The sequence below is a fragment of the Hyposmocoma kahamanoa genome, unplaced genomic scaffold (assembly GCF_003589595.1).
Source record: "Hyposmocoma kahamanoa isolate Upper Pololo Valley unplaced genomic scaffold, ASM358959v1 192, whole genome shotgun sequence".
Lineage (NCBI taxonomy): Eukaryota > Metazoa > Arthropoda > Insecta > Lepidoptera > Cosmopterigidae > Hyposmocoma > Hyposmocoma kahamanoa.
This window is the reverse complement of record NW_020653719.1, coordinates 8,503,364-8,520,937: the sequence shown is the minus strand read 5'-3', so window position 1 is coordinate 8,520,937 and position 17,574 is coordinate 8,503,364. Positions and strand designations below refer to the sequence as shown.

At 34.7% G+C, this 17,574-nt stretch overlaps 1 protein-coding gene across 1 annotated transcript in view; it reads left to right on the top strand.

Moving 5' to 3' along the window:
• The window catches only part of LOC113226526 (transcription factor IIIB 90 kDa subunit), a 55,161-nt gene extending 42,767 nt beyond the window's left edge, over window positions 1–12,394 (top strand). The window contains exons 8-11 of the mRNA XM_026459173.1: window positions 3,413–3,640; window positions 5,244–5,478; window positions 6,789–6,991; window positions 11,452–12,394. Of these exons, the coding sequence (XP_026314958.1) occupies window positions 3,413–3,640; window positions 5,244–5,478; window positions 6,789–6,991; window positions 11,452–11,576 (791 nt within the window). The 3' untranslated portion in view covers window positions 11,577–12,394. The remainder of the gene's footprint in view (window positions 1–3,412; window positions 3,641–5,243; window positions 5,479–6,788; window positions 6,992–11,451) is intronic.
• The last annotated feature ends 5,180 nt before the right edge of the window (window positions 12,395–17,574 follow it).

Sequence of the window (17,574 nt, the reverse complement as noted above, 5' to 3'; positions counted from 1 at the left end):
GTCACCCTGAGACATAAGTTGACAAGTCCCATGTGCCTGCAATTTTACCAGCACCCTTACCCTTCAAAACCGGAACAGAGTAATGTTGACATTACTGCTTGGCGGCAGAAATAGGTAAAGGTGGCAGTACTACCCTGGACGAACTCTTTCACTAGGAACTCTACTGCTACTAAAAATCCCCGTATGCCAGTTTGCGCTGGCCCTACCTTAGTATTTGCGGGAAAATGGAAGGTCATGGAACAACATACACAAGCAAGCTCACTGAAATATGACAATAAACTAATTCAATTAATCACACATTTAAATTATTTTGTGGCGTGTCACATACAGCTGTTCTTGACCCTGAGTCCCTGACACCGACTGACTGTGCCATTGCCGGGGAATACAGCCCCTCGCATAAAAAAAATCAAAACGTATCGTTTAAGATCGTGGGACAAGGGATAATGTAAAATAAATGACCATAATAATAATAAAAAAGATAACGATAACAATAATGTGGTAGACAGCACACCAGACCGAAACAATTAGTGTCAAGTACTGATACTCGATTAAATTAAAAGACGCATGATGCGCATGAAGCTTCATACTTGTCTTTGTCTTTTAAATTTAGTCGACGACATCGAGTATAATTATAACCAGAAATAGAGACGAAATGTCATTTAATTTGTTTGAAAACTATTCTGCCATATCATTATTGTGACAACTGAGAACCGAATTCGAAACAATTTTCCAGTTACAGACCAGTTACCTTGAGCTTTGCTATAATGGACGAAAATTGCAAAATTACATATTTAATATTTAATTACCGATGAAATTTGATTCCGTTTGTTTTGTAATCAGATGTATTGCTGTTTTTCCCCACACCTCCAAATGAAACAGCACGCCATTGTTAGAGATATTATCTTTATTACAATAAATACAGAATATTTTTGGAATATACGGAGACGTTTACACAGGTCAGTTGTTGGCGCTGACTATATTTCAGTGCAAACGAGAGTTGATATTTATAAGTGATGTATCACTGACGAATTACCAGGAATGTGTGGCCCTTATTTCGTCTCTGTTTCTGGTTATAGGTAGGTATACTCGATGGTCAAGTATTACTTATTTGACAGTAATTGTTTTGGACAGATGTCGGACGGAGAACGAGAGTATCGTTACCAGAACAACGAGCTTAACTTCGTGGTAACTAAAACACCCAGACCACAGACAATTCAGAGAGGTTCTTTTCCAAATTGGTCTAGTCGCCAATATGCTATTATGAACCGTACAGAATATGGTAACAAATCAAAACAAAACGGTAACAAAGCCGGCTTTCAAACTACCACGGGCAAATTCCTTACAGCCTTAACGCGTACGTAACTAGAATATAAGTAAAAACTTGAACAATTATAAAATAGCAACAATTTGTTATAGAACGCGTAAAAAGCGTTAACTATTCACCTAATTCCCACGTTTGCACATACGCTGTCTGCTTGCTAAGATACGAATTTACTGTACATATTACACATCGGGAAAACTCGGAGAACAGCATTCCGAAATAAGGTTTCCGAAATTTCCCGATATGTAAATATATACATATTTATTGAGGTTTCCTGTATATTGTTAGCTAGCGAAGAAAAAGTTAGTAAGCATTTTACCTACCACCCAAGAACATTGCGCCAACGCAATTTTTTAACTTGTTCTGTTTTTATTTTGCTTTTGTTTTTTTTTTGTTTGTTTTACAAAATTCGGGGAGCATAATATTAGTAAATAAATATAGCTGTTTACAAAAAATGATAAAAAAATAAGGTAAAAAAACAAGACGGTACCTCCGAAGTCCCAATAAACACTACGTTCATTGGAAGTTCCGATTTTATTACTTTATTATACACTCTTTTTGCAAAAAAAACGGGCACCTTAGAAAATAAACTATTTCACGGTCACTGCAGTTAATTTGATTTTTTAAGTAACCAATATCCTCAGAATCTTATAAATGAATATACGGAAAGAAGTGTCAGCAATTTTTTTCCATAAATTTCGATTAAATCAATGAGAAAATATCGTTCAAGTTTAAGTCGCCAATAGAATACTAATCGTCAAGTAAAAGAAAAACTAAAACATCTTTGTACTTTTTAATAGTGTAAAGGAACAATTTAGCAATGAATTTGACCTTACTCTTGTCATAATCACAGCTTGTATTCTAGGCACGCTTTCGAAGATATTCCTTATGGCCTCTTGTGGTATATGTTCTCCTCCGCGACGATGTCATTCTTTAGTTCCCTGATGTTTTGAGGCTGTCTGCACTGACCTTACTCGTCGTTTCAGAATGTCTCAGACATGCTCTTATTGGATTGAGGTCGAGACTTTGAGCTGGCCAATCCAAACGACGGATCTCAAATCTCTTGCATATACGCATCCACATCCCCAAACCGGTGGGCGCGAGCGTTGTCATCCATAAAAATGGAATTTTCACAGTCAAAGCGCGTTGTAGGTGAAGAATTAGGTCTAGCTGTTCTGCTAGCATCTTTTATTGATAAATAATATTATTATTGAGATACGTTACTTATTTCTTGAGATTGAAATCGTAAAAGCATAAACGTTTTAATGTATGTAAAAGAATATTTTTTAAACACCTACCCATTCATGGTGTTGATGGTATGTGACGTCATGACTTCAGGCGCAGGTAGCATTAGCGCGCTGTTTTACGGGATACGTCACGGATTATTTTAAATAAATAGATTAGCAGCGAATATTTTAATTTTGTTATTTTCATTTTATGATAATATCTAGCTACTTACAATTACTTACTTACTACTTAATGATTCTTACTAATTATGGGTTTCTTACCACGATATACGCCACAGACACGCTCAATCGATCAGGTGACCACGGCGACGAAAGTCCTAAATCTGTATTATTTAACTGCCTCCGTGGCCGAACGGTTATCATGGTGGTCTGCCACGTTGAGGTCCCGGGTTCGATTTTCCGAGCCGGGAGAAATATTTATATGGCCTTAATTTATTTCTCTAGTAAGTTTGCGTGTAATTTGTGGTTGTCTGTTTGTGTGTCCATGACACCCGCGTCCCGGGACACAGGGTGTCTCTAATGCTGTCGGGCTATGAGTGTGTACATTATTATTATATTACTATTTACCTCATTTTAATATACAATGTCCAATATATAGACCTGCAAGGGGTGCTACTTTCCCGTCAGCATCACACACATACACATACATTTACTCGCCGTGAAGCTCGACCGTGAAGCTCGACACTGAAACTCGACCGTGAAGACGGGACCGTAAACACAAACAATTAAATTTAAATTTGTGAAATGTACATTAGGTTCTCCATCTCCGATTGACAGCTCACGTTTATAAATTCTTACAACTGCCAAAACCATCAAAACTAATATCTCAATTCCTATATTACAGGTACAGACTTAGCTATAATTGGCCTGGGTCCGCCAGAGGACAAAACGGACAAGTTCATAAAACCAGAACCTAAACATCAGTTCAGCAAAGACTTGCAAGCTGACGAGCTGCTGCTAAGCAACAAGGATGAGGAATATATCAGCTCGCTCATCATGAGCGAAGAGGAGTCCAAGCATAAGACGCGGTTGTGGCATCAGATTAACGCCGGGTATCTCAAGGAGCAAAAGAGTTAGTATGGGGTTCTTTTTTTAAGATACTAAGTGACCATCCATAGCAGTTGTAGTGCCACTCTGAGCTTTAAGTCGCAAAGATCTGAGGTGCACTGCGCCCGTCACCTTGAGACAATATAAGTTTATAAATCCCATGTGCCTGTAATTTCACCAGCACCCTTACCCTTCAAAACCAAAACGCAGCAATGCTCACATTACTGCTTGGCGGGAGAAATAGATAAGGTGGCTGTACTTCCCCGGACAAAGTCTTTCACAAGGGGTTCTACTGCTGCTATATAATTTGTAATACAATTAAGTTTAAATTCTGTTTTACGATATTTTTTTTCTAATCTTATTTAGAAAAAAAAATATCATAGAAGAGATCTTGTTCTCGCTCTACTGCTTCTAAATATAAAATAGGAGGCAAAGGAGCAGACAAGCTATTTGATTGAAGGTGTTCATGCCCATGGACTGCAACACCATAGGAGTTGCCTTTGAGAGCCCTGTTTTTTGAAGCGGAAACATTCTACGCGTAAAATAATATTGAATTTGGTGTAATTCAATATTTATTAGACATTTCGATGATATCTCACACTGTGGATTCAGACTACCAGATATATACAATAACGAGTTTTTGTATCGGTTCATTTCAATGCGATTTTCAAGTGAATCCAGTCAGTAGAAAAGCAAACTATGTAAACAAGCAATAAACATTTTGTAATAATATCATTACATTTGAACAAAACTCGATTTACAAATCGTCGCCTTACTTTCTCAAACTCGTATATTAAAACACAAAGTTACTGAAATGCAAAGAATGGATTGTATATGTCAATTTTGCAGGCTGATTCCACAACACATTTCCTTCATATTGACACACTGGCTTTTACCTATTCTGAAAGTAACGCATCGAAATTAACACCCTTGATAAGATAAGATAATTTGAAATAAAGAGAAAAAAAAAGTCGTTGAAAGACCAAGTACAAAGACACCACGCAAGCACATAGAAAAATTCGTGAGGTCCGTTGGTTCGTTCCGTGGCTTAGTTGGTATAGCGTCTGGCACGGTATGCAAGAAGACGTCGGTTCGAATCCGACCGGATCGAAGGAATTTTTTCTGAGTGTTTTTTCTGACTGTTCGATCTTTGTATTAATAATTATAACAAACTAGTGGAGTAATTTCACAAAAAATAATTGACTATCAATTCAATAAAAATTTAATAAACAGAAACTCTTACCATCACCTGAATAATCACTCTTTATAAGATACGAATTTAAGAAAGTAAGGCATCGAAATATTTCGTCGTAAATAGTTGTTGCTCTTGATTTCAGGCGTTAATGGGTTTTAACTAATAACTAAGTGCCGGGTTAAAACCCGGGCGCCTACTCGTCTCTGCTTCCATTCCATTCCACTGCAATGTAATTTGAGACAAAGGGTGTCACCATAGACGGTCAGAAAAACTTTATATGAGTGAACAAAAAGTTTGTGTGTTTTGCGGGCATCTAGTCATGTCGTCCGCAAACAATGTCCTTCCCACTGGCCATCAGAGCAACGCGCCTAATGTAGACAGATCAAACTTTGCATAATTGCTAATATTGAACCCTAAAAATAATTATCTGCAGTAAAAGAAGAGCAACGCGCCAGAGATCGGGAAGAAGGTAAAGACAAAAAGAAGAAATTGCGGGGCACGTACAAGAAGCGCACAGCCATTAACGCAGCGACTGCAGGAGAGGCTATCGAGAAGATGCTAGCAGAGAAGAAGATCAGTTCTAAGATCAATTACGACATATTGAAGAGTTTAGACCAACCAGGAACTCCTGTGCCAGACAAGCAAAAAGAAACTCCAGTTGTGCTAGAGTAAGTTATCTGAATTTGCACTGTACAGGCTTATTTCTTAATAATATCAACTAAACAACACGTATTGTTACACGACTTTTTAATAATTCATCATATTTTACTTTCGTACAAAACTAAACATATTGAAATACATCGCTCTAAACGGTAATAAAAAAGCTCTAGCATAATTATATCAGTCCGATGCAAAACGTAGGAGCGGGGGTAGGACACTATGACGGTAGCAATTTCTCAAAAATTACCGCAGAGAAAACTTTTAATACTTTTTGCTTAAAGCGCCGTATCCGTATAGATTTAACTTGACTGCAAGGTATCATAAGTAGTAACCGGATAATCAGGCGCATTATTTACCTAAATTGAATTTTTGACTCCACGAAAAAATAATGAGGACATGCTTTTCTGAATAAAGTAATACATAAATCAATTTAGTCAATCCCAAGTTAATATTATTAACATTATTTACTAAATAACTATAAATCAACTAAGTATAAAACAACATTTTAACAATTGTTTGGTACACAGAAAAATATGTACATCGAATGTGATCCTACTACATGACCTAGACGTGATGTAGAAAGAATGGCGATGATCAGGAGACTGTGGTAGCGGTCATTACTTTTACATAGAACTCAAGCCATTTTACTGAGGCTAACAGTTTAGAATTAGTCAAAGTCAAAGAATCATTTATTCCTTGGGTAAAATAAATTACACTTCAAAACGTGTATATTTCGAAGATTTCGACTTGATATCTCATCACTTTTTCCAACAATATTTATTTCAATAGCATCGTAAAATTGTATTTGAAAAACGGTAGTCCAAAAGTGAGGTTATTTTTCGTCTATACATCTTATGCCTTGTCTATGGTTGCATAGTGCTGTACAAAATAAACATTCGGTTTATTCAATTAAAGTTTTTGTAATCGATTAGTAAATCGAATATTTCAATCGCAATCGGAGTGTAAGGATTTGAAGGAGGGCTTAAAATTAAAATTTCGAAAATTTTAAATATGCAGATGTAGGGAAAACCGCCAGTATGACTCAATTGAACAAATCGATTCATTCAATTAATTAATCGATTTATAGTTGGCATTACAATCGGCCATCACTAAACCGTCTGTGGTCGGGCCAGTGACTTGTTTGTTTAAATTTTGTTGAAAATGGATTGAAACGAAGTATATAGTCAGAATGGCATGTCCACATTATTTTTTCGTGGGCAATAAAAACCAGGAACTTTACGTAAATAGCGACCGAATATCCGATCGCTGATCATAAGGTTTAATTAGTATTTTATGGCAAATGAGTATTTTGTTTCAGCACCAAACCACTAACACCTACCAAGCCGTCAGTTTCGGCCTCTCCCGCCCGCAAGCGTAAGAAGAAAGCCCCCACAATCCCCACCCTGAACATAGCCAGTCCCGTTGCCGCTTCCCCGGCGCCCTCACCTGCTACAACTGCCCCAGCTACGCCTGCACCTGCTACGCCTACACCTGTTACGCCGGCTACACCAGCCCTAACTGGTAATTTATGAAACTACTCCATATAGAATTCTTAGGTTTTCGCGATTGTTACACATAGGAAATTAAGTCTTTATTTTTTCAAACAAAAAAGCGTTATAGTCCATTCCACATAAGATGGATACTGTGATTTTTGAAATTTTACGTTGCGTGCATACTATTTTTAATTATTCTCATAATCAGGTTACAAAATGAAATAGTGAATTTGTTATAATATAGGAAAAACAAACGATATTTGTTTTTATTGTAATTTTAAGTAAAAATTACAGTACATAAATGATAAAGATAAAAATAAATTACCTCAATTACTTGATGCGTAAAACGGAATATTTATCCATAGAAATTTACACCATAGAATCGGCTATTGTTAATCTCGCGTCTTTACACGTGCATACACCTTACATGCGGGTCCTTTTCTTTTGTTTTGAGCTTTGCCTGATGTTTTAGGAGTAATTGTTCAAATTTCGTTTTGTTGCCGTTGATTTTATGATTTTTTGTTGACTTTTTGTTGGGTGCTTGTTGATTATTTAATTCGTTGTTTAAGTTAACTGTTATCTATTAATTCAGGACATTCCACATAGAAAAACACTACACATAAATATCGAACATAATAGCTTAAAACTAAGTGCTTCTACACTTGAGGAACATCACAGCATGCAATGACAACAATATATTATGAAATATTAACAAAATTATTGTTCTTTTAAATTATACGAATATATAATTAATTTATCTACTTATAAAATCGATATACACAAACTGATTTAACAATTAAAATATTAAAATATAAATTTCAGAGAATTTACTAAGTACTATAAAATTTATTGATATGTAATTTATGTATTTATGACATCACCCAGCCTTCTTTTGTAACTGTTGAGTTATACGTCCTGCAGAGCCTTGGCAAAAGAGTGAAATGACCGAGGTTCGTTTTTGAGTCTGGTATGCCAAAAAAGTTGTAAGCGTTTTCCCTAGGCAACCTACAAGGAGTATTGAATAGCAACCTATTCAATAACTCAGGGCAATTTAATGAACCGTTAACAAGTGTATGTAGGAATATTAAATCAAGTCTCCTCAAATCACCATATGCCAAGTGATATAGAAAGCCTTTGATGTACACTTCGTAATGTGGAGTTCAAATAACACTTTCGAATTCTAGTGCAAGTCGTACCAATGCTTGAAAGAGTTTTATTTTTGATGAAGACTTCTTGAAATCCTTAGCAATGCGCAGTACGAAACCCATCATCCCAAAACCCTTGTTTACCGTTTTTATAATATGTGAGTCAAACTTCAAATTTCTGTTTACTAAAACCCCCAAGTCCCGAATCTCGTCTCTCGTCTATGATACTACATATAGACGAGATCGATTCCTTTTTATTTTGTTTGTTATTTGTTCTGAAATTATAGTCTCTAAATCGATTTCTCTTCATTACCAATTATATCCGTACCCGTACTATATGAAATGAATTATTAATAGTAAACATAACTAGTTGATGACTACCATCTCAGGGCCCGAAACGTTGGTTTCATTAAAAAAAAACAAATGTACGAGATTTAGATCCGAAAAATAAGTTTCATTTCCTATGTTTGTATGTCGAAGGTTGTCTATGTGTGTGTCCATGGCACCCGCGACACAGGGTTTCCCTAGTGCGGGGCTATGTTGAGTGTGTGCGTTATTATTATAAATTTTGAAGGAGTCTTACTTTCCGAATTAGTAATAGAGATTAAAAAAGTTACTCAAGAGTCATCTCCACAAAGTAACAAATCAAGTTGCGTACACGCTTCTACAATAAGAGGTCAGTTGATATTAAAAATTGGCAATTTACAAACTTCAAAGCTATCGTAATATAAAAATTTAATACAAAAGGTTATTACAATTTTAGATAATTTTGATTTAGGTACCGATCAGCTACCTATCTAGGATATTTTTAAAATTGTGTATGTGAACAGATATCTCTGTAAGGTTTCTTCTTCATTGTTCTCCTGGGATTTGCCTTCCAAATTAGTACTAGTGACAATTTAATCAATTTGACTATTTCAGTTGTTATTTGAGCGAATTAAAAATGTTTTGAAAACTATGACCTTGAATTATGAGTCTATACTATCTCAAATGGCTTCGGTTAATTCCGCATAGCGGTGAAAGCGTTGAATCAATCGCTTAGGAAAAAATATATAGTAAAATTGAGTATATATACCTACTGATGTGGTGAAAAAAAAAACACAAATTTACCTCGAAATTTTACAAGAAAACCGCTATATTCAATAGATACTTTACATATACCAATGATTTTTTTTTACATCAACTAAACTAAATAGAACAAGTATACTATACGATATATGTATATTTTTCGAATGGCTTTAATTTAGTTTGTAAAAAATTTAATGAACCAAGCAAAATGACCCATTAGTAAGGGAAAAATTGGAATACGAGCTAAGGTAGAATAGACTCTTAAGCGATGATTGCATTTTTTTATGATACCAAGTGACAGGACGAGCAAGTCGTGCGCCTGGTGGTGAGCGACACGCCTGTCCATAGCGGTTACAGTGTCACTCAGAACTTTAAATCTCAGACTGTAATTTCATAATAATTGTGATTTCATAAATATAACAATTAAGAGAATTCTACATTAGTACATTATAATTGATACAATACCCGTTTGTGTGCGCAGATCCTTAACAGAATTCTAAATTACGTCGCCTTACTTTCTCGAACTCGTACCTTAGAGCCATAGATAACCTCCTAATAGATGCTACCTGTTGATAATTTTGTACTTGTTCTGATTCGCTAGTTCAAGGTTGAACTAGAAATGCACTCAAATTGCACTTACAGATAGTGATGGGCAACTTGTACCAGTCTGCATCCAATTAGTCAATAAAAACCATTGACTTACAATTATATGGACGTCGGGTCCGCGCTAAAAAGTGTCCGCACTTGTAAGGCGCTAAAATCGTATACAGAGCGCCAAACTCCGCTTTAGTCTTCATTTGTTCGACTGACAGCGCGATACTACGATGACATTACAATTTAAATTTCGAATAGGTTGACTTGGGACATTTTTTTCGTGGTTTTTGTATTAGACCCGTCGTCCATTTATTTGTAAGTCAATGATAAAAACGATAATATTGTAACACAAATTATTAAATTCTTCCATGCTGATCTGGAAGCAAACGAAAGGCATAAAATGTTGACAACAGCTGATGTTTATGATTCCGCGCAAATCGTAAAAGTCGACTGAGGGCCTGGGTTTTAAATGTGTCATATATGTAGGCGACATGCTGGCAACCTGTCACTATTTAGTGCACTAAGTTATACTAAAATTTTAATAAAAACTTTTGCTAATCGTGGCTAAAGTGGGCTTTCTTACTGGAAGCTCTGCCTACCGCTATGGGAGACAGGCGTGACGGTAGTATGTATGTAAATTATTGAATGACTTACGATAGCAAAATGATATTTAAGAAAACAAGGTACTTAAGTATTATAAGTTGTCGTATTTACAAAAGCATAACTAATGAAATTAATTATGGAGGTAAGGATGTATAACGTCATAATTGAAGGTTTATAAGCATACAATGTAAGGTGATAAGGTAAAACATGAATTTGTTATTCATTGTATTACGTTACAAGAATAACTATTATAATAAAATCAAAGAAGACATAAAATAACATATTACTAAAACTAAGTTATGTAACCAATTTAACACGAAACGTAATCCAAGAATAATAAACAATAAGTGCTATCTATAAACGTAGTTAAAAAAGTAATAATATACTAATAATATTTGTTATAGTGATTAAGATGACGATTTCAAATCTTCCCAACCCTAGTGTTACACGTGTCTTCGACAAAAAGAGGCGCTTAATTGTAAGATTATAATAAAAAAAGAGACCTGTCCGAACCTGTGCGAAATAACGTAGTTAACTTACCGGTGAAACGTAATTCCGTCTTTTTGAAAGTTTGAGGTCCTGGATGTTTTTCCACACCATTTCTCGGCACAGATAGTCATTTTTATAGTTCGTTTCACTAAAACTAGCGTAACAATACAGGAATATCAGGAGATACGCACGTGTCTGATACTTGGTCGAAACTAAGTGATGAATTTTTGCAAAATTTTGTATATGATCAATTGCACGGATGTGTGGTGCGCGTCAATTGCCCTGTATGCGGCATCTATTAAGAGGTTATCTATGCTTAAAGCACAAAGTTACTGAAATGCAAGAAATAGATTGTGTATACAAATTTTGCAGGCTGATCTCACATTACATTTCCTTCGTATTCGCACACTGTCTTTTACCTATTCTTAAAGTAATGCATCGAAATTAATACCCTTGATAAGAAATTTAAAATCAATAGAAAGTTTTGCCATCTCCTAAATAATCACTCTTTGTAAGATACGAGTTTGACGAAGTAAGGCATCGAATTTAGTACATTTTAACTAATACAACAACCCGTTTGTGTGCGCAGACCCTGGCGACGACTACGAGGACGAAGTGGAGGCAGAGCCCACAGACGCGGGACACGAGCTCTCACTAGCTGCCATGCTGCAAAATGGACAGGATGACGACGATTATGATTATGATGATTATTGAACCATGAACGAGTAATTTGGTTCAGCTTGTCAATTTTGTGATTATCTACAAAGCTACTGGCCCCGTAGGTATAATAGTATCTATAATATACTGGCTGATTCATGACAGAATGATACCGTTATGGCTACGTGCTTTTCTTGACTCCCTATTGTATCTTAAGTCTGTCTCCAAGCTGCAGAGACTTTGTATCTTCATTAAAAGTGTTTTTGATTCGTTATTTCCAAGATGAAAAACAATCAATACCATAGACTGATAGAACAGACTGTTAAAAAATAGAAAGTGTATATAGTTTAATAAAAATCCACGGTAATTGGACTTTTTCAGGTGGCATCTATAAAATATTTTAAATTAAATATTACCTGTTGTTATTGATACAAAAATCGAACAAATACAAAGAAAAATTCCTTCGATCCAACTGGATTTGAACCAGGAAGTCTACCACGAAAACTACGTGACTGCGTCCGCAACGAAGCTCGTACATACTACATTATGTCAGTTTTACGATGAAGGTAATGTCAAAATTCGCTACGAAAGCTGTCATTTGACGTTTCGGAGTAAGGACTTATGTCAAATCACGATCTTAGTACGCGTTTCGTGGTAGCTCCGATCCGATTTGAAACTAGGACGATGATCATTGCTTCGTATGTCGAGGTAGACCTCCAGTGCCTTTTTCCTCACCATTCTTTGTGTTTTTTCGAAATAATAACACGTTAGTGGAGTATTTTTACAAAAAAATATATGATTATCATGGTAGTAACAGATTATGATATTCAGTGAAATAAATATAGCAAATACTTAACTTATTAATGTGAACAACTATACTAACCGGCACATTTTCCAGAACACTGGTGAAAACCCAAAATAGTGCAATGGTTTTTTCAAAAGACTTGTCGGTTTATTTTATTTATTATAGATATTTTACTTTTTCTATTTTAGGTCCAATTCGAGTACAAAAATTTAGTCTTGTCATTTTTTTCATTAATTTGTTTTATTTTCCTATTAATACACGGACGGTCAAGTGGTTCGTTGATTTTGCGTTCTAGTGAATATGGTAAACAGTTTTTTAAATTTTCAACTGTTTTTGCTTTGTCACAAAATCCAAAAAAAGAATGGATTTTCTTCAATTTCCGTTTTATTTCAATAAAAGTTGAGTAAAGCTGCGTGAATCTAAACGTTACCATTTTTGTTTTATCAATTTTTTTGTTCCGCTAAACGTGCTGGTTAGTGTATCTATTTACAAATAGCAACCGCTAGAGTTTCTTACTTGTCGATATGAATTTAAGTGTTTTAGTGTAATTTTATTGCATATGAAATAAAGATATTTTTTAATCTTGATGACGTCAACAGCATTTTGACGCATAAGTATTGTCATATTGTTGAGTGTATTATGCGATTAAATTTGAGCAATAAATAATTTAATTAAAACGCATTAACGACAAAAACGTATCACTAAACAATCTAGCAGTTTGTTAAATTATGAACAATGTTGCCCAGGGCCCATGAGTCGAAAATTTTGTTTCACTATATTAACTTGAATAGTAAGTTTCAAGTTTCTGGTTTGGTAAATCCGGTTTTAACCCGTAACTGATTGATTTCATTTTGTTTTCACCATCTCTGAGTTACTTTACTGTCTAATTTGGGTGTCTAATTTGCAATAACAAATATCAACTTTAAAGTAACGAAAATTGTCTTAAAAATAAAAGTTGCGAGTGGCTCAAAAGTTACAAAAAATGTAAGAAATGTAACCATCTGGCAACACTGTATTATAAAGAATACTAAATTCTATGTTTGTCTCTTAATATTTCCAGAAGGACTTGTATCCATCGTCATGAAATAAAAAAATACAAAAATGGCGATGACGTCATCAGCCACGCCACGTAGGATGCTGAGTAATGCGTGTTCAGCTTTAAAATTACACCACTTCTATGAAATGACGTCATGTTAACGAAGTCATCTTATTTTGTGTCGTCATATGGTGAAATACGTACAAATATATTGCCCAATATACATTATACAGCGTTTTTTTAACTGGGACAGTATGGAGAAATCCCAAACCATTGAAGATACAAGAAAAGTGTCTTAGGAACCATTAGGTATTGTGTGAAAATAATTTTGGCATAGTACATTTTTTGGACAAGCGTGAATTGTCCATAAAAATGAATAAAATTGATTAATATTTTTAGTGCTGATCGACTCAGTTTCATGTAAGGATCATTTTATTGTATGGAACGAAAATAAACGGTACAGCAGAAGTTGGTCACATGTCATAAAATGTTTTTTAAATACAAAATTAATAAAATTGATAATTTTTTTTTATGCTTAAAGACTCGGTTTCTTATAAGGATGATTTCATTGTATCGGAAGAAAAAAGTCGGCACAGCCGAAGTTGGTCAAATTTAGTGAAATGTTATTCGTTTTGTATGAAAAGAACTTTTGGCCCGATTTTTTTCTTCCAATACAATAAAATTATCCTTAAGTGAAACTGAGTCGATCAGCACTAAAAAAATAAGGATTTTTTACATTTTTATAGACAACTCAGACTTGACCAAAAAATTGACTGTGCCAAAATTGTTATCACAAAAAAAGACTTAATTGTTTCTAAGACAGTTTTTTTGTATCCCATAGTTGGAGATTTTGTCATACTGTCCCAGTTAAAAAAAAACACACTGTTTATTGCCCTATTGTATATTGAGCTCTGACCCTTACTTTACATTGCCGAGGATCGGAATGGAAGCGAATGTTTGTTACGAAATTTTACATAGCATAATGAAATTTATGTCGTTTGTGTAATTAGGAATTCCCAGACCTATTTCTAGGGCCGTATCTAGTTTCTGCGTTACACAACTGACATGAAGTTCATTATGCTATGGTTATACATATCAAACAAAAAGTAAGTCCCCAACCCGCACTGCAGTGAGACGTGAGCGGGTAAATGTTGATAATGATTAAACAACAAGTCTATAGTACAAAAATTTGTGTCGACTCAATAGATAAAAACATGTGTTCAAATTAGAGGTGGGCGGAATATTCGTTTTATATTCGGTATTCGGTATGTTTGGCGCAATAGCCGAACATTCGTATTCGGCCGATTATTCGGTAAAAATGCCGAACTTTCTACCGAAGATACTTTTGCAGAAAATTAAATCGCTTAGGTACATTACATACTTATTAGTTATTATTACGACATTAACTAATAATACATACATAGATAGGTATGAACATAATTTTTTATAGATTCCTCTTTGCACGTCTGTCAAGACAAAGTGAGAGATTGAATAAAAGTGATAGATATAACCTTAATTCGTTTATTTATTTTAATGAGACTCAAGTCCTTAAAATACATATATTTTAATCACAAATTAAGTAACAGTATGTATAGTTATTTAACATAAAAAGAATTGCGCAGTTGGTGACACGATTTAAAAGTTAGAAATATTCAACGCATTAAATGAAGACTAGATTTATCACGGTGATAGAAATGTAACGCTTTTTCTCATGTCTAGATGCAAAAAAAAGCCGCGGGGATGCGGCGGTGGGGTAAGCGGGCAGAAGTGTCGCGCGCTCAACATGCACCCACTTTTTAATTTATAAATCAGGAGAAAGCGCGGCAATCCCTACCGAATTATTCGGCCGAATATATACCGGTTCGGTAATCTTTTAACGAATATTCGGCCGACTACTCGTATTCGTGGAAATCTCGATTCGGCCCATCACTAGTTCAAATCATACATCTAAGTCGTTGATATAAGTTTAAAATTTGCATTGTTTAAAAGCAACATGTTAAATACAGTACATGGTGTGATGTACAATGGAAAAGTATCTTTACCTTACCTTTCTGTCTGTATAGTTTTATGTCATATCAATTATTTATTTATTTATTTACCTTTTTAACTTTCATTTTGTAAATGTAGAATATTTTGTAAATAGTAATATACTACAGTACTATAATTTTAAAGGTGAAACATTGGGAGCTATTCGAGCTTTGCCTAAGTTGATTATTGCGTTGTTCTCCCATTTCATACTGTTGCGAATTCAAAACTTTTATAATTTAGAGCAGTAACAATTTATATGTCAAGGAGCAAATTCTACTTTGCACCAACCATCTAGGTACACATATCGCATTGTTAATATAATAGTTAGTGTATTAACTCAGTGATTTTTTTCAGAATCTATAAAAACGAATCACCCACTCATCATGTGAAAAATTTTTAAATTTATATATAGGTTAAACTTTTATAGACATCTAATGAATTTCCTATTTGCCAAATATATTTGAAAATAAAAACGAAAAAATTATTTTATATTTTTGAGTAAGGACTGTTTTGTCCAGAGCTAACTTACAGAAAGTTTGACTCGTTTTGAGTTACGCGAATATTTTTTAAATGTTTCTTACAATATTGTAAAGACGGTTTTATTGACGAGTAGAAAATAAAATTTTACGTTCAGAAATAGTATACCGCGTGCATCTAACTGTCATAGTAAAATACGCCCTATTTATTTAGCTTTTACATTTTAACTTAAATGAGCGTCTCGGGGCGCGGGCGAATCGGGCTTATCTTCGGTCTACGCGGCAGACGCATGGTTGTATTGTTCAGAGGAATTTAAATGTTGTTACCTCGTAAATAGAATTCAAATTCGCCAGTAATATACGTCAAGGCGTGGCAGCCGCGCGAAAATTTTCGCGTCGTGTAACTGGGCGCTTACAGTTTAAAAATAATAATCTGAAAGTGAGCGGTCTTTTTGACCTTTATTAGTCTGTATGAAAAAATAGTTATTTGTTATGCAAGGCTGCTTTTGTTTTTTGACGCGAGTGCTTGTATTGAAACCAGAGCAAGCGAAGGGAGCCAAGGTTGAAAAATTCAAAAATAGATTCCTGAGCGTAGCGAGGGTTTCAAGGCACGAAACGCAAAACAACTTTGCTGCTGGGCGAAAAATACAACTTTTCACCTCACTATAGCGACGAAAATGGTAGATGAAAGAAAAGCAATTGAACTATAAAACATCAGTTTTTTTTTATATTTTATGAAAATGTTTATCTTCGGATGCGTTCTGAATTTACACCTCATCATTTTTTATTATTGCTTGTACTTTTATTTCGTGTGATTGATTATTGAAATTATTTTAGTTCGTCACCGACATTAAAATAATGTAATAAACACGATTAGTTATCATTATCAATTTAATGTCAACAATAATAAGACTGAAATATACCAACGGATTTATATTACATAAATAAGTAATGTACAAGTCGCTTGTTTGAACGTGTCATTATTTTTTTCAGTCCATCGTCAAGTTCAAATTTCAAAAAACCTTTTCCACGCTAGCATTTACGCGTAACGCTTTTGCGCGCTGATTTCAAAGGAGAAAGAAACCCTTTCCGAGCTAGTGAGGTGAAAAAAAATGTGCTCGATAACCCCAATGAGTGGCCGGCGGCAGTTGTTGAGTTGGCGTGTTAAGGGGGCTTATGTCCAGCAGTGTATGAGTGTAAGCTGATGATGAGAGAAAACATGTGGTGTTAGTTGATTGGCGCAAAATAGATATACAATGTGCACCTAGACGAGCGTTTTGTCACTGCTTAAAGCAGTAGTTAAAATTACAATAGATATTGAGTTCTTAGGTTTTTTTATAAACAGTCTTTTAATTATTTGCTGATCAAAATGATCAATTATAAGAATCGAGTCCTTTTAAGTAACATAGCATTGATTCTTTTTAAGTAACATAGCATTTTTAAGAAACACCATGAAATTTTACATTTAAGTTAAGGAAAATGAATTACGACCTCTGTGACTGTGAACAGAACCTCTGTAGGACATCTGCATATGAACTGCCACACACTCCTCGCTACCACTTTAAAGGTGTGGCTTTAAATGTAAACAACATTTGCAATACGAGCGATAAGTACGACTACTATTTGTATTTAACTATAAATTGTAGTGGATGTGTAGTAAAAGTATAATACGTGTAAGTTAACTAATATTTAAGTTATTTCATATGAATA